This window comes from Ursus americanus, chromosome 17, assembly GCF_024610735.1.
Source record: "Ursus americanus isolate L20-20 chromosome 17, mUrsAme1.1.p, whole genome shotgun sequence".
Taxonomy (NCBI): Eukaryota; Metazoa; Chordata; class Mammalia; order Carnivora; family Ursidae; genus Ursus; species Ursus americanus.
Window position 1 is genome coordinate 46,189,433 of NC_142143.1, and position 18,412 is coordinate 46,207,844.

The 18,412-nt window shown below is 36.8% G+C and overlaps 1 protein-coding gene across 2 annotated transcripts in view; it reads right to left on the bottom strand.

Moving 5' to 3' along the window:
* Positions 1-18,412, bottom strand: part of NUP107 (nucleoporin 107) — a 48,189-nt gene continuing 29,777 nt past the window's right edge. For both annotated transcript variants that reach the window (XM_045789629.2, XM_087868994.1), the window contains 14 exons: positions 16,775-16,834; positions 15,932-16,077; positions 15,777-15,825; positions 12,684-12,753; positions 12,254-12,372; positions 11,069-11,107; positions 10,614-10,764; positions 10,161-10,273; positions 9,234-9,336; positions 8,592-8,752; positions 7,486-7,611; positions 5,322-5,435; positions 683-850; positions 1-316 (listed from right to left, as the gene is read on the bottom strand). In XM_045789629.2, the coding sequence (XP_045645585.1) occupies positions 209-316; positions 683-850; positions 5,322-5,435; positions 7,486-7,611; positions 8,592-8,752; positions 9,234-9,336; positions 10,161-10,273; positions 10,614-10,764; positions 11,069-11,107; positions 12,254-12,372; positions 12,684-12,753; positions 15,777-15,825; positions 15,932-16,077; positions 16,775-16,834 (1,527 nt within the window). In that variant the 3' untranslated portion in view covers positions 1-208. The remainder of the gene's footprint in view (positions 317-682; positions 851-5,321; positions 5,436-7,485; positions 7,612-8,591; positions 8,753-9,233; positions 9,337-10,160; positions 10,274-10,613; positions 10,765-11,068; positions 11,108-12,253; positions 12,373-12,683; positions 12,754-15,776; positions 15,826-15,931; positions 16,078-16,774; positions 16,835-18,412) is intronic.

Sequence of the window (18,412 nt, forward strand, 5' to 3'; positions counted from 1 at the left end):
ATAATTTTATTAATAAAGGGAGACAGTGATATAATACATTAAATTTTCAAAGTATCACCATAATATTCTGAAAAGTACAAAATTCAAATATCTAAATTTTCATTTTCTCCATGACAATGCAAAAGAAAAACCCAGTAATTACAAATATGTATATTTTACAAGAAACTCCATTTATCACAGAAGTTAGTGAGATCACAGAGTAGATGGATTATGACTGAATTTCATATCCTAATGGATCAAGTCCCTGGTCTAGGAGCATTAGAGAGGACTCTCTTAACTTCTGCAACAATTTCCTTAGTTCTTCCTTAGAAAATACCTGATTTTAAGAAAAAAAAAAAAAAAGTTAAGAATGAGAACAAGGAAGAATATATGAATTTATAGTCACTTAACCCAATTAGCTTAACGTAAGAAGAAATTCCTCTTTAAGATTTATGTAGCCAAGGCCAGTATGTTAGCGTGGTCCAAGAACTTCAAAGCTATTTCTTTGAGCCAGTCTATTTACTTCCTAGTGTTTACGAATATGTATGTATTTCCAAAAACAGAACAAACATTAGAAGTGGACCATTACTTTAAGAAAATCTAAGAACATCTAAAAAATGTAAACACATCTCACAAAATCAAATATTATTACGGAGCTTATCAAATCACTAAAATTGAAAGCTGTAAATGCTCTAGAACTTACCAGATACAGTTTGTGGCGCTCAGAGGAGACCATATCTGCTAATTGCAAGCATTCCTGATACTGACCAGTACTATGCAATATGGTATGAAGCAGAAAACACAACATTGGCAGACAAAGCTTTCTCAGTGAGACCATTTGGCGTGTCCTTTCATGGTCTTCTTCAGCATCCTATAGTCAGACATCAAGTTGTCATTTTAACAAGTTGAAGCTAAATAACTGTTATAAAAAAAATCAAGTGCTGAATCAAAACCAAAATGCAACAGGTAAAAGCTAATGGGGTTTCTCTAAAGCTTATGACGCCCATTATAAAGAAAACAAGGCAGGATTTTAATGATAGCTAGAGACATAATTTTCGGTAAAACAGCATGAAGGTAAACAAAACATACTGCAGAGGAGTCCCAGGTTAGATAACGAAAACAAAATGCTTCTGAATTTATATTTTTCTTTTTTGAATTTGTATTTCTAATACTTACTGTGTCTTGAATAAAAACATGCTTAAAGCAGTAAGAGTTAGAGACTAAATACCACTGGAACAAAACAGAAAAGTGGCACCTGCCCTGGATGTGTACAGATTTGGAAAGACATGCGAGAGGACACACAAACTCGTGATGATCGCTGCTAGGAAGAAGGGTCATGATGAGGGGAGAGGCACAGCGGGTGGGACAATGTCACCGCAAACTGTGTTTAAGCAACGTGAATTTATGATTCATTTGTATAATTTTTCAAAAATAGAAAAATTAAAAGAACCTATAGATTTGAATAATATAATTAATGAGACAGAACAGATCTATGAGGAAAATAATGTAGAGAAAACAATTAGCATTTCTTCCTAAGTATACATGGGCCTTTCTAAAAAATTATGTGGGCACAGTAAGAGTAGAGAAATATACCCAATACATTTTCTCGCAACAAGTTTGAAAACTAAAATCATTTAAATAATTTTAAAAAGTGCCCAACCTGAAAATTTATGAAGCAATTCTTAAAAATAGGAAGGAAATCCATGGAATTCATAGCATAAGACAAAACTGAAAACAAGACAAGCTAAATAACTGGTCTTCAGAAAAGCCTAATAAAATACCTAATTAATTTTTTTAAAAGCAGTACCTTCTTAGAAGTTTGGAAGTTTTTTTGTTTATGACAATTTATATTAATCAGTGAAATTATCTTCATGGGACAGAGTATAATATTAAGTGGCTAAAGCATTTGTCAAAGGTAGAGGTAGGTAAGTGGAGGCATGAAGCAACAAAATGTAATGTGGTAATTCTACCAATGAGTGATTGTACTAATTTAGGGTGACCTAGGTCAGGTTTCCACACATAGGAAAAATTACCATCAATCCTTTAGTCTTGTTTTGAGATAAAAATATATAACAGTAAATATTAAAATGCATGCTTTGTGTTTTCTTAACTTTAAAAGGGAAAGCACTCTTCTTTTCTCAAATAGGCACTCGCTACCTTCAGAAGTGGATTTAAAACCAAAGGTCTTACTCATAATTCAAAATAGTTGTTTCCACCCAGAGCCTGTTAAGAATGGAGGACTGCTTCCTCTGAGTCACTCCATTTGTGTTCCAATGTAATCTTTCCCCCCCACGCTAAAGAGGCAAAGTGCCCCCTGGCTCCCAGACGCCCTTAACACCTGAAAGTAGCAGCAGGTCTATTAGTAATCTGATCTGACAGGATGGATTCTGGCACCTGCTTCTTCTGGGTCCTGTTGCTGCCAAATATCATGGGGGTGTTACAGGTAACCTGTTCTGCGAACTAAAATGGATTCCCATACCAGCAGGCTACCAACCACCGTGAACCATGTCCGATGGGCCCAGCAATTTGCCACAAGGAAAAGGAAATAAATCGCTCTCCACAACCTAAGCTGTTTTTGTCATCTAAATGAACAAAAGCTTTGAAAAATCCTGTAAATATATAAAATTAAAACATTCTATTAGGGACATATAGTAGTGCCTTACACATGAGAAAAATTCATTCACTGGTATGTGTTGCCAGCAGGAGTTGAGCTGACATTACAGGTATCTCTAATATGAAGACAGTGCATTCACCCCAGTCATTTACAAAAGGTACCAAATATTTTCTGAAAGCCTCTTATGTGCTAGGCATTAACTTAAGTGTCAAAGAGAAATGAAGAAAACAATGTTGCTGCCTTCATGAAGTCCACATCCTAATGGAGGTAGACGCACAAGAAGCAAATAAATATCTATTATATATATTTCCTGCCATGAGGAAAACCAATGCAGGATAATGAGAAAGTGATACAGGCTGGCTGGGGGAGGGGGAGGGTCTCTAAAGAGAGAGGACATTGAGCACACTACCGAAGGAGGCAGGAAAGCCATCCACACAGCTACCTTGGGGAAAGAGCATACTAGGCAGAGGAAGAACAGCAGAGGCCCAGAGGCTAAAATGTAGTGGGGGGTCAGGTAGTAGGATACAAGACTGGGGGAGGGGTAGTCAAGGTCCAGTGTATGTGCCGTCTTGTACCTCAAGAAAAGAACTGAGTTCTATTCAAAACATAGTAAGGAGTCATCAGAAGGTTCTAAGTAGAAGAGTAACGTCTAGTCCATTTTAAAAGGATTACTAGCTGATCTAGACGATGAAGCTGTATAAGGAGGACCGGGAAGTTAGGGAAGGACAGTTGAGGTTTCAACTAGAGTGTGGTCGAGGTGCAGGTGGTGAAAAGTAGGTAAAGACGAGCTGCCTGCTCCAACCCCCCTGCCAACCCTGTGTGCTACGAGCTTCTAACACGAAGCGTCTGTTCTGGCATTACGTAAAAGCCTTAGTTGTGGATATGAGAGACCGCGTACAATGCCAGGGCTATCCTTGCCCAATGGAGGCTGGCCTGGAAAGTGAGGCACCGAGGTCTAGCCTGTGTCTAGACCCTACAGGTTATGTGCACTTGGCACAGAATCGATCTCTTTAAGAGAAGGGGCACCATTCCCAAATTCATATACAAGTGACTGTGGGCCAGCAGGAGCCCTGAGTAATTCCCTACTTTGTTGAATATGTAAGAGTATTAAGCTAAACTCAACTGAGGTGATTCAAAATATCATTATTTATCATTTGATTATTCAAGAAATCTCTTCTGGATTAGATCTGAAGAAGTGACTGAGACTGAATATTGATTTTTATTTTTATTTTCTAAAGATTTTATTTATTTGAGAGAGAGCAAGAGAGAGAGAGAGAGCATGAGCAGGGGGTAGAGGGAGAAGCAGACTCCCCACTGAGCCGGGAGCCCCATGTGGGGCTCAATCAAAGGACCCTGGGATCATGACCCAAGCCAAAGGCAGACACTTAACTGAATGAACCACCCAGGTGCCCCTGAATATTGATTTTTAAATATTTGATAAAATACGAAAGTATCATTCATTGCCTTCCACTCCAACTCTATTTTTACAATACTCCAGACTATTTTTGACTTTCATTATCTAACCTATTAAGGTTAATAATTAGAATAAAGATTTATGTATAAATAAACCACTAAAGACTTTTCAAAATTTGAATGATACTTAAGTAGCATTTTGCAACACTAAAATTTTATCTTCATGAAAACCAGCATGCATCAGAAGAGAAAAATTTAGCTCAAGTAACTTGCTGAAGGTTCAAAACTATTTATGAAATCAACAGTATTCTATTATGAACTTTAGGGAGAATTTACTGTATCAGGAACAGCAGTAAGTAGGGGCTCAAATCTAGTCTAGTCTTATGCCCTATCGTTTTTTGCTTCTGGTCAGAAAGGGAGGCTAGAAGAGCTAGACAAATGTAGTATCTAAAAAAAAAAAAAAAAAAAAAAGTAAATATATCAGGACACGGAGAATAGCAGAAGGAAAGATACCGAGAACGCTCCTATGGTTTTCTCTGTTCAAAATACTGTACCAGATATTCAAGAATCCAGCATTTCCAGTTTCCCTTGGACAGATCATGAGGTCTGCAGAGGCAAAGCTGGTTACGCACGGTTTCTGCTATGCCACAGGATCAGGCCTCTGCCTCTCTGCTCACGTGATAGCTGCAGTATCCTTCCTTTCCCCTCAGCTCATCCAGCTTCTACCCCATTCTTCAGGAATCAGTCAAATGGCACACCTTTCAAGCATCCTGTCTAGACCTCTTCTAGGTAAAAGCAACCTTTTCTTTTCCTGAACGCACAAAATACTTAATCTGTGCTTTTCTTATGGCATTTAGTACTCCTGCAACTGATCTCAACCCAAGACACACATTTTAGCTCTCCAGCAGATTACAAGAAAATATCCAAAAAACCCAGCCCTACCTCAGATGAATTAAAATCAGAATCTCAGAGTGGAGCCCCGCATTTTTAAAAAGCCCCCCAGGTCACTTAAATAGATAGCTCAGAGATGAGGGCCACGGCTACTAGACTTATCTTTGTATTCTTGAGTTGAATACACATAAAATTAAATTTTTAGGTCCAGAATGAACATATTAAATCTGAAGAAACTGTTCACCCAACAGTCCAAGATTTCTATTCCCTAGTTAGTATTAGTATTTTCAGTCTAGGTTTAAATTATGGGATGTTCAGTTATAAGAACAAAGGTTATATAAGATCCATAGATGCTCCTATTCAGAGAAAGAACATTTGAAAAAAGACTTCTTCTTTTTAGCTGTACACAATGGTCAGAGCTTACCTCTCTAACATCCACCATCCACCCTCCATCAACAAACAACAAGACATTGTACATTTTCTCCTTCACATCGGCAGTTAGGGCATCCAAATGGCCTTTCCAAATAACATAATCCATCTGCAAAACAAACATAAGGCAGACATATTAACAAACTAAAATCAATAAATAATGTATTTGTAAAAGTACAGACAGGAACATTTACACGGAATATCATTCTAAAGAGCTGACTTTATGGAGGAGCATGCAACTCTTGATCTCTGGGTTGTGAGTTCGAGCCCTCCATGGGTGTAGAGATTACTTAAATAAATAAAACTTAAAAAAAAAATAGAGCTGACTTTGGGCAGCCAAATACAAAAATAACTATCAACAGATTGTAGTGGAATAAAACACTAAAATCTCAACCTCATAAATGAACATTAATGTCACCTGAAGGTATTTTTCATGTTTGGTTAATAATGTGCAGAAAACTAACTAAACAGATGGCTTTTTTTCAAAGACCATTAACAGAAAGATCACCTGTTATAGTAAGAATATAACTGCTGAAGAAATTATCTCTTTAAATATGACCTGATCTACCCAATTATATGGTCATAATCTTCAACAAATCAGGAAAGAATATCTAATAAGTAAAAGACAGTTTCTTCAATAAATGGTGTTGGGAAAAATTGGACAGCTACATGCAAAAGAATGTAACTGGACCACTTTCTTACACCAAACACAAAAATAAATTCAAAATGGATTAAAGACCTAAATGGGAGACCTGAAACCGTAAACATCCTAGAAGAGAGGGGTGTCAGGGTGGCTGAATCAGCGAGGCATCCAACTCTTGGTTTCAGCTTAGGTCATGATCTCATGGGTCGCAGGATGCAGCCCTGCGTAGCAACAGGCTCTGCACTCAGCGGGGAGTCTGCTTGAGATTCTCTCCCCCACCCGTACTCCCACCTGCACTCGCACTCTTGCGCTCCCTCAATTAAAATAAATAAATCTTGAAAAAAAATCCTAGAAGAGAGTACAGCCAGTAAATATCTCAAAAACTGACCATAGTGGGGCGCCTGGGTGGCACAGCGGTTAAGCGTTTGCCTTCGGCTCAGGGCGTGATCCCGGCATTATGGGATCGAGCCCCACATCAGGCTCCTCTGCTATGAGCCTGCTTCTTCTTCTCCCACTCCCCCTGCTTGTGTTCCCTCTCTCGCTGGCTGTCTCTATCTCTGTCAACTAAATAAATAAAATCTTTAAAAAAAAAAACAAAAAAACTGACCATAGCAACATTTTTCTAGATGTCTCCAGAAGGGAAACAAAAGCAAAAACAAACTAATGGAACTATATCAAAATAGAAACCTGTACAGCAAAGGAAACAATCAACAAAACTAAAAGGCAACCCACTGAATGAGAGAAGATATTTGCACATGACATATCCGATGAAGGGCTAGTATCTAAAATTACATATAAAGAACTTCTGCAACTCAACACCAAAAAAATGAAATAAACCAATTAAAAAATGGGCAGAAGACCTGAACAGGCATTTTGCCAAAGAAGACATCCAGATGGCCAAGAAATAAAGGAAAAGATGCCCACACCACTCATCATCAGGGAAATACAAATCAAAACCACAATGAGGTATCACCTCACACCTGACTGGCTAAAATCAAAAACATAAGAAACAACAAATGTTGGTGAGGATGTGGAGTGAAAGGAACCCTTGTGCACTGTTGGTGGGAACGCAAACTGGTACAGACACTGTGGAAAACAGTATGGAGGCTCCTCAAAAAGTTAAAAATAGAACTGCCCTATGATCCAGCAATTGCACTACTAGCGGTTTACCCAAAAAATACAAAAACAACTAATTCAAAGGGATACATGCACCCCTATGTTTATTGCAGTGTTATTTACAAAAGCCAAGTTATGGAAGCCCCCAAGTGTCCTTCCACAGATTAGGGAAGGTGGGTGGGGGGATGAGTGAAATAGGTGATGGGGATTAAGGAGTGCACTTGTGATGATCACTGGGGGATGTATGGAAGTGTTGCATCACGATGCTGGACAACACCTGAAACTAATGTAAGAATGTATGTTAACATACTGGAATCAAAATTAAAAAGTCTGAAAAAAATAAATATATGACCTGTATTTTTAAAATGCAATAGGTAGGTCTTGTCTATATTCAACTTACTTCGTATTTCTTTTCTTTGTGTTCATGAGCCACTTTCTCAGTAAAAGTTGCTTGAGGTATCAAAGTAGGTTTCTGTGGAGCTGAATTCATATGCTTAAACCACTCATTAAAGGTTTCATTGGCTTCCTAAGATGTAAAATAAAATAGAAAAATACAAAACAAACACAAGTTTTCATATGTTCTACGCAGTTTTTAAAATTTGGTTCTTAGGGGCGCCTGGGTAGCACAGTCGTTAAGCATCTGCCTTCGGCTCAGGGCGTGATCCCAGCGTTCTGGGATCGAGCACCGCATCAGGCTCCTCTGCTAGGAGCCTGCTTCTTCCTCTCCCACTCCCCCTGCTTGTGTTCCCTCTCTCGCTGGCTGTCTCTGTCAAATAAATAAATAAAATCTTTAAAAAAAAAAATTTGGTTCTTAGAAGTAATTTTGCAACATCAAAAAACAGAACTGTTCGATATTTATTTTTTGCACACAAAAAAATCATTGTGAATAAATATTTTGTCAACTGGTAAATACCAGCAAGGTACACGTATATTGTGTTTTCTGGCACCTACTCCTAACTCAAGCACTCCAGTCATATAAGTATCTTGCCATTTACTGCTCTATGATGTACGCACATTTACTTGTCTGTCTTCTTGACTAGCCCATTAGCTTCTAGAGGGCAAGGACAGACTGCTATCCACAGATGTAGCCCTAGAATCTAGCCTGATGTAATTACTTCATTATTTGTTGAATGAGTTTTAAGTATGTTGTTATTTTAGGTATAACAAATTTACATTATCTTACCTTTCTCAGTTATTGCCCCCCACAAAAGAAATATTAAAGTTGATAAAAGCATTCAAAGAATCTTAAGAAAACTAAGTTTCAGACATCACACACTCTCTACCATGTGAGAAATTCTTGGTCAGTCGGCATTAATTAGAAGCTTATGCTGATGAAAGCCAGACCACGATTTCAATGCTCCTGTGGATCAGTCAGTACCACAGTCACAAGGGAGATAAGCCAAGAAGTCAGTCACCACTTCTGGAAAAACAGTTCAAAGTCTGAGAGTGAAATCAGAAAAATCATCATGAAGATAGAAACATTTGTGATTTTCTTTATCATCTCACCAAATAAGCTCTAATGCACAAATGTTCTCTGATAGCATTATCATCTTCAGCGGGAAGCGGACTTTCCATTCCTTGTTCCTCCCACTGATTATAGATCTCCGCTATAGAATCTTGAGGAATTTTCACAAACACTTCTTTTGCAGCTTCATGCTTTTTTGATGCTGTGAAAAAGATACACAATTTTCAATATATGTGAATTGCAATATAGTGGTTTCTAAAGGAGTCAAATTAATTGGTTTGCAACTTTTACAGTCAGCTATAAGCATTTCGAGTCCCAAAGTACTTCTGTTAAAGGTCTGGGTGATTCCTTCTACTTAACGGCCAGGCTTTTTCCTTATTTCAATGTGTCAAGTCACAAAAGGATTCATTTAATGCAGTTGCTTTTACCAACTTTTGTGTCTTAAGGCAACTACATTTTTCAAAAGCCTTGAGATGATATGAAAAACTGATTAGGACAATGATAACGTTAAATGTTTTGTTTCGTAATACTAGGCTCTTGATATGTAAGAATGGTGGTTTTGTCATCTGCCCTCCCCTCCCCCATTGGAACATTAGAAAAACAAAAAAACACAACGAAACAAAATTTAAGAATATATAGGTTTGAACAAAAACTTGAAAAAATAATATTAAAATAAAGCATACCCAAGAATTTTCTCATTATCGCATTGCCTTGTTTAAGTGCTTCTGCCCTCTGTGCTGGGTCAAATACCAACCAGTCAATCACGTCAATTTTTAAACGGTCCTCCTATTCATTTAATTGGAAAAAAAAGAAACATCAATTGTGCTTTTTTTCTAATATATTCTGCAAATTAGTAGAATTAACTTACGTCTGCACTTTAGTAAGCATGATTTTCCCTCAAGTTATCCGAAATTTTGAAAGAATCTAGCTTTCCTTAGTTTCTTCTCACACTTAGTAACTCTATTAAATTATAAAAAAGGGACGCCTGGGTGGCTCAGTCGGTTAAACATCTGACTTCGGCACAGGTCATGATCTTAGGGTCCTGGGATCGAGTCCCACGTTGGGCTCCTTGCTCAGGAGGGAGCCTGCCTCTCCCTCGACCTGCCGCTGCCCGGGCTTGTATGCTCACACTCTCTCTCTCTCCCTGACAAATAAACAAATAAAATCTTAAAAAAAAAAAAAAAAAGCTGAAAAAAAATTACAAAAAAAATCTTATTGGAGTGTGAATCTGGAATTATGTCCCATCAACTTAACTGCTCCTCCTCCTCCTCCTCTAAAATGTTTTGCTTTCTGAAAATAGGGTAAGTAATCTACTTAAGAGTTAGTGATTGATCATGTATCTAGAATAATCCAATGAGCAAAAATCCAATGCTCACTTTTTTCTGTTAAAGAAGCTTCCTTTAGCACAATACTACTGTAAGTAATTTAAATCCCATACATAAGACCTTAAGTCTGCTGCCAATTTTTAAAATTTAAAAGGTTTCAGATGACAAAGAAAAATTCTTAAAAAAAAGAAAGGAGCCAGAGTATGTTAAGGTGGAAGTTCACCAAAGAGCCACATGAGGGATTATTAGGAGTTACGCACACATCTCCTCTGCCCCTCACGTTACCTCAGTAGTGCTGGTATCTAGGGCGGGGGCCACGTCATGATGACTGAATTCACCATTATCTTTCTTCCGGATATTCTCGACTACAGTCTTTGTTATAGCTGCAATATCCAAATCTAAGGAATTTTTTAAAGAGACAAAAACAAGAATTAATCATTCACACTAATATTCTCTAAATAGTCACAATGATTTGGTAAATTAGAATAAAAATTTTTTAAAAATATAACATGTAAAGTATGAAAAGACATTATAAAATTATAAAAGGAAATGCCATAATGGGGATATTTTACACATGAGTTACAGAAGTTATTTTATTCCTAAAACAGAATTTCATCAAAAATCTCATTCTTTTTCTCTCAAGAGAAATAAGATTTAAAACTAGAAAGATAAATGTTACTAATGCCAAAATGATAACTTGCCTGTGAAGCCCAACAAAAAGTTCTCAACCATTTTTACCTGCTTCTTTAGCCAGCTCCAGGCAACGGTGGCGCTGCTCAAATTCTGTAACACCTTCCAAAAATAATGCATACTGGGCAACCGCTAGGTCTTGAGGCAAATGACAGGTATAAAATGCTATGAGATTTGTATGCTTCTCATTTATTAAAAGCTAAAAAACAGAAAAAGGCCAAAGTATGTCAATGATAGAACAGGTTCTGGGATCAGCAGTGCTTTTTAAAAAAATTCACTTTAAAATTTCAAACATTTACAAGAGATTCATATAGACGTGGATTTATGGTACTGAACAGAATGACTTTAAATTCCAAATAAAATATACTTATGATAATTAAAAGATCTCTTACAGATTCTGACAACTTTCCTGCCACTGAGCATTAAAACATTACCATTCTGATTTTTGTTTCCACCAAAACGGTAAAAAAAAAAAAATCAAATTGTGGATTCTTAAAGTTTACCTGTATGTATGTCTTTAAAACTTCAATGGAAACTTCTTCCTTTGTAGAAAAAAAAAGATAAATTATAAACACGATTGCTTACGTGTACCAGCAATAAATCTAATAAAAATTCTGCTATTAAATGATTTAATGATTTTAATATTTACTATGGAGCAATGACTATATGTTAGGTAGGCTAAGTGCTTAGCAGAGTTTATGTGCTGTCCAATTTAACCTTCCATAACTCTTTGTGGGTGGTTACTATCACTGTTCACAAGTTACAGAGGAAGAAACTAAGAGTTTCTAAACTAAGAAACTACGGAGGTTTTATTTACCCAGAATTATATACTAGAAGCTGGGGAGTAAGGACGTAAGCCCAGGACTTACTCCAAAGCCCCAGCTTTCAACTACTGTATCATTTTGCCTTCTACATGTACTGACTAAAATGTTATTATCATTTAGGAAAAAGAAACAAAAAGAAAAAAGAAAACAAAGATTTGAAACCTCACATAGAAAAACTCTGGTTCAGTTAGCTTAGCTGGCTGATTTAGAGTTGGGTACTGACGAAGATAAAGTTATGAATTTATCAAAAACCACATAGGGGCGCCTGGGTGGCTCAGTCCAGTTGAGCATCTGACTTCAGCTTGGGTCATCATCTCAGGATCCTGGGATCCAGCCCCACATCCAGCTCCCTGCTCAGCGGGGAGTCAGCTTCTCCCTCTGTCCCTCCCCCTGCTTGTACACGTGCATGCTCTCTCTCTGAAATAAATAAAATCTTTAAAAAAATTACTTGAAACACAAATACAACCACTGGTATTCTGCATCCATAAAACAGAGCCCCAAAGGGTCACCCATAGCGAGTTATCATAGAATGACCATACTAGACTATATAGAAGATTTCTATACCAGGGCACCAGGGTGGCTCAGTCGGTTAAGGGTTTGCCTTCATCTCAGGTCATGATCCCAGGATCCTGGGATCGAGCCCTGCGTCAGGCTCCCTGCTCAGCAGGGAGTCTGCTTGTTGCTCTCCCTCAGTCCCTACCCCCACTTGTGCTCTTTCACTTTCTCTCAAATAAAATCTTAAAAAAAGACTTCTGTACCCTTACCACCATTTCTAGAAAACAATGGCAAAAAAGTAGCATGTTTTCCTAATAAGAGGCATATAGCATCAGCCTTGCAAAGGACAGTCAATTGTTCTTTATTTACTTTGATCTGTAGTCCCAGAGTATGAAAAAACAAAATGAGGTGAGTCATGAAGCGGAGGAGGTGTCCAGGTAGATTGTTTCTGCTTTTGGAAAGCCATTTGTTAAATTCATTCATCAAACCTACAAGCCATCAAAGCAAAAATTCAATAATAGGGATAAATATGAAAAGAACAGAAATAAACATTACTAAGGATATTTACTGTATTCCTATAGTACTACGAAATCACTACCTCATTGTTAATAACCCCATATAAAACAGACCCAGGAGTAAGTTCAAACTCTATTATCTAGCAATTAATTAACAGCTGCATTCAAATACGCTGATATAAAGATTATAAGATGTGGTGAGTCATGCACTGTTTTGATAACTTTTTACAAAATTGCCATAACAAAGAACTCATAGAAAGCAAAACAAAGGTATAGTATCTTACCATCAGTGTCTCCCAGGATAAGGAATTTTTGAACAATATGATAATGTTCTTGATTCTCTTCCAAAACTCTCTGAAAAAATGTTTACATTTTCCATAAATCTCCCAGTGGTCATTCTATAGTACGTATTATTAGTAAACGAAAACGTCAACTTTTGAAACAACATAAAGAAAAAGTTGCATATGAGGTGTCTTAGGAGATCAAAACAAATTTGAGAAAGATAATGCCTTTGGGATATAGTCAAGCTGAACGATCTTTGAAAGCAGAGAACTGTGGTAAAACAATTTAATGTCTGTGAATATTATTAAACTTTTATTTTTATGTTTTACCACCGTTTTTCTTGGCACTCCATAGTGAGCCAGAAAGGAAGGGCACATGTAACTTAAGCAAAACAAACTATAAGATTTCCTCGAACATGAACAACAGTTCTTGAAAGCATTCCTTGCGTATTCTCTTCTGCACACGGCACCAAGTGTAACAGAAACCACCAAAATAGTGATTAGACACAGAGTAGAAAAAACTACAAGTGACCTGCTGTTGCATTGTTTGGAAGCAAATAGTTTCTTTTTTTGTCAAATATATATTAATTTTAATTTTGTTATCTAAATTTTCTTTCAGCATTCATTCTTGTTTACATTCAAATCTTTGCTCCATCTGAACTGATTTTAAAATGTGGCATGACGTAGGGATTTACTCGGTTTTCCTCCAGATAGGAAGTCAATCATGCCCATACCGTGTATGTAAATAAACCATCCCTCCTCCTTTGAAATGAAAGATCACCTCTGTCATCTATTAAGTGCTAATTCATTATTTGGATCTAATAAAGACTTCTGTGTTTCACTGATCTATTCATTCCTGTGCTAACTGCATACCGTTGTTGTATAATTATATTGTTTTATTATTGAATAAGGCCAAGTACTGCATAGTATTATTTTTTTCCAAATTTTCTTGCTGTCTTGCCATTCTCACTTACTCTTCTACTTGTAAAATTTTCTGTTCAGAAATAATCCCCCAAAGTATTAGGTTTCTATGTTAATTTTGGAATGCCTAATATTTACATCAAATCCTCTCACCCAGGAACATGGTACATCTATTTACTCATGTCTTCCAATAAGATTTTATAGTTTCTTTATGAAAGTCCTCAAACCCCTAGTTAATTTTATCCTATATATCTTATATTTTTAGTCAATAATTTAATGGGACATTTTTTGGGGGGAGCACTAAATCCTTTTCTAATTAGTTGTGTAAAGTACAGACGGGCTATGATTTTTTGGGGTAACTTTGTCTTGAATTCAGGTACTTAAAAAAGCTCTCATTAATTCTTATTAATTCTTTTATTAATCCTAATAACTGATTGAATCTTGAGTTTCTAGATTTACACTTTTATCATATGTAAATATTCCCCCCTTTCTAATATTTATATCTATTCCTTTACTTGTTTTATTTTCAATTAGCTAGAATCTCCAAAATAACAGACTGGTAATAAACACCTGACAGAAGAAGCATTAATTTCTTTACTATACAAAGAGGTCATATATAGTAATAAGGAAAAGATAAAACTCAACAAGAAAATAGGTAAAAGATCTGAATAGGAAATTCACAAATGGTCAATAAACACCGGAAAACTTGCTTAGACTGATGAATAGACAGGGAAGTAAGAGTAGGACAGTGAGTTCCTAATTCCCACCTAATCTGATGGATTAGCAAAAAATTCAAAGTGTGAAATTTGGGACTGGTGAGAATGCAGGGAAATGGCCACATTAGTAAATTACTTATGGGAGTATGAATTAAATGCTACAACCAGGTAATTAATTTAATATACATCTACCCCTTACCTCAGCAGTCCTGCTTTTAGGACACTTATCCTAAAACAGGACTAGCAGGTAAGCATATATGTATATAAGAATGTTCACTGCAGTGCTAGAAACAACCTAAATACCATCAAAAGAGGAATGATTAAAAAGAATAAGTCAGTTTACATTAAATCTACATCCACTAACTTGGAAAAAGTATCATTAAATGAAAAAAACAGACACAAAAAGCAAACAATTGGGATGCCTGGGTGGCTCAGTCAGTTAAGCATCTGACTCTTAATTTCAGCTCAGGTCATGATCTCAAGGTCATGAAACTGAGCCCTGTGTCTGGCTCCATGCTGGGGCTCTGCGCTGGACATGGAGCCTGCTTAATATTCTCTCTCCCTCTGCCCCTCCCCTCCATGCAATCTCTCTCCCTCTCTCTCAAAAAAGTAAATTAAAAAAAAAACCCAAAAAACAACCCCCCCCCCGCCAACTTGTAGAGTAATGTATGTAGTATGATGCAAAAAAAACAACAACAAAAATCAAAATCCTACCTTGGAATATCTACATTATTTACACATATTTGTAAGAGTATAGAGAAGGATATGGAAGACTACATAGCTATATATTTTATTACCCCTGGGGGATGAGAATAATCATAAAGTGGTTAGGAGGAAGTTATTATATAGGTTTTATTTACATCTCTGGATTATTTTGTTACATACTTCAGTTATTTAAAATTATTTAGAATATTACTTAAAAATATTAGATGATTTTAAGATCTAGGAAAAGTCTTGTTAATCTTCCATTAATATTTTTCGTTTTCCAAAGAGGGGTAAGTTAGCTTACATGCATACCCTTGTTTTTAGATGAAACCAATCCTGAACCAAAGAGGCAGAAATGATGTATCATTTAAATATGCAGTTAAGTCTCTTCCTTTTAAAGAATGTCTCTCATTTAGGGGCGCCTGGGTGGCTCAGTCGGTTAAGCGTCTGCCTTCAGCTCAGCTCATGATCTCGGGACCCTGGAATTAAGCCCCGAGTTGTGCTCCCTGCTTAGTGGGGAGTCTGTTTCTCCCTCTCCCTCTCCCTTTCCCTCCCACCACACTTGTGCTCTCTCTCAAATAAATCTTAAAAAAAAAAAAAAAAAAAGAATGTCTCTCATTTAGATAAGAGGTAAGGAAAAGAAGAGAAAATATAACAAAGTTTCATATATTTTTTTGCCTTTCAGATACACGACACAATAGCATAACATTGTTTCCTATTCCGGTTATCCTAAAATGTTTCTACTAATATTTACCTTTTTATCAGTGGCTTGAAGTTCTTCAAATACCTTTTCTAAGGTCCAACTTTAAAAAGAAAACAGAAAAGGGATAAAACAATATTAATAAGGGTTACAAAATAAAACTTTACAGAGCATACTGCAAATCACCAGGACAAAAAAACAAAACTCACTTTGTTTCCAAATATTCCCTAGGGAGTTCTTCAGTTTCATCTAGATTCACTACTGACGTCCGGATCTCCTGTTCTACCAAACTGTCCACCATCACCCGAAAGTAGGCCCACACTGTGTCTTCCCAGGTGTCACAGACAGGAAGCAGCTTTTTTCCCCATGCCAAACCAGAAACACATACACAGTCAACAAGGGGCGGGGGCGGGGGGGGGGGGGGAGGAAGAAGTTACTACTATTGATATGACCATAAAGTCATTTTAAAGACATAAAATATAGTGGATTGTAAAATACCATATCATATAGCCCTTTACCTCACCCACACCACATCTTCTAAAAAGTTTGAACTATTAAGATTTTTTTCCATACTCAGTTCACAACAGCATCAATTTTCCATGTTGATATAAGATGGTGTTTCAACTAATTATTCTAACATCCCTCAAATAGCTATAAAATGCAGGGCAGTGGTGGGGTTTGCAAGAAGCACAACACACACACACACAAGACAATCCCAACAGTCACTCCGCCTTAGTGGTACACTTCCGTATAAACCTATCGGCACTATAAGTCATCAATAAATGTGTGTTGTAAAAAAATATATGTATGTATTGTAATTAAATTTACAATTCTTAGAAATTAAAGTCTGATTCCATGTACTAAAACATCACTTGGTGTACGACATACATGAAATTAAGCAGCTCAAGTCACTATTCTATTTCATGATTATCGCTGTCACTGCCACTCTTAGAAAGTAGCTTAAGCTTATAAAATTTATTATATATGATTATTAGAATATGTATCTGATTTTGTTCCACAGGAAAAAAATAGAATTAAAATAGATTACATACCTGCTTGAGATTCCCACTTAAAGCTGCATAAATTGCCCTCTCGTATCTATTAAAAAGCTCCTGAAATACAATGAGTATAAATATGAAATGATGTTTTTCTTAACATGTCAATTTTTTTCATCATCTGGAATTTTACAATGTCTTCTAAACTGAACTTATTTATTCACTTGATAGTTTCTAAACGTTAGTTAGAGATCTAGTGGGTCAATAAGGACTCGGTTTGCTGATATAGTCGGTGCTGAAATCTTCAGGAAAAATCATCTAAGTTTCAAATACAGGACGAAAGATCCAACTCTAATGATTACTTATCATAGTCAAATTTTATTCCAGATAGAACCGGGGTAGATGTTTTCCTCTAGGAAGTTCCTAAATACCTACACTATTTGATACTTACCTAAGAATATCAAAACAAAGCACCTGGGACCCGTCCTGCACCAGTTTGAATTTAATTCCTAAGCAGGACTAATTATATTCACCAAATTAGTCCATTTTACTATCAGATTCTATTGATGGCATTTCCTGTTTTCTTATCATCTAAATAAGAGGCTTCGCTTTCACTATATACCTGAGACCTCCTCTGCATTTGTTTCCAATCATTCTCTTGACCACTCTTGTTCCCTTCCTTTCCACTATCAATATTATCCTGGGACAGGCCCTTAATACTTAGTGTCTGAATAATTCCGACAGGCTCCTAACTAGTTTCTCAGCCTTTGGTCCATTCCATTTTTGAGCCTATTTTTCACTGTCATGCTAATCTTCTTAAAGCACTGTTGCCGTGTGCCCTTGAGGTTTTGCTGGTTCACTACTACCTATGATATACTCCTTTAGAGCAACACTTGAGGACCACCAGCGCCTGTTCTTGATTTATCTTTTTCAATCATCTTTTCCATTAGTTCTGTTACAACCTTTGTTTTGAAAATGTGAATTTGTGCCAGTGCAACTGATCCACCAAGGAACAACTTAAACGTAATGCAAATTTCCCATAATGCACAATTTCATCTACAAGAAATACTAGGTGGACGCAGACAACCACACCTAGCTGAATGGAGCCCGTTATAAATACACAAAACTAACATACCTCACACATCTACCTGCTACCTCACTTCATTAGGTGTATTGTAAGCTAACTCCATCCATATCAAGTGTTACAATTTTCATTTTAATTTCAGCTAACTTCCTTCTACACCTCACAGTAACTCACAAGCTGCAACCCCCGACACTCAATTCCACAAGTAAACGTCAGTGCTTTTTCAAGGTAAAGTGCTGCATTTATTGTAGTGTTTGTGTATTTTCTGTTTAACGGTGTTTTGTTAAGTTTTTATCTTGTGATGTCTCACCAATGGTTTTTTCGTACCGTGCTTGCAACTCTATTTTCCCCAAAAGGCCTGTGGGTTTTCTGCGCAATTTTGCGTGCTGTAGTGATTTTTAAGGAATGCACAGGTCACGTGGTGTCGTAACAGAACTGACTCTATTTCCTTTGGTGAGCTTTCTGTTTCTCCCTGATAGACCTCCCACCTTCCCTTGGGTTTTCCAACTTACACATCCTACCGTGAATTCCTTCCTCTTCTTTTCAAACCCAACAACTAATTTTTTAAAGCGCAATTCAATTCGCTCTCCGGGGAAGTCCGTTTTAGCCCA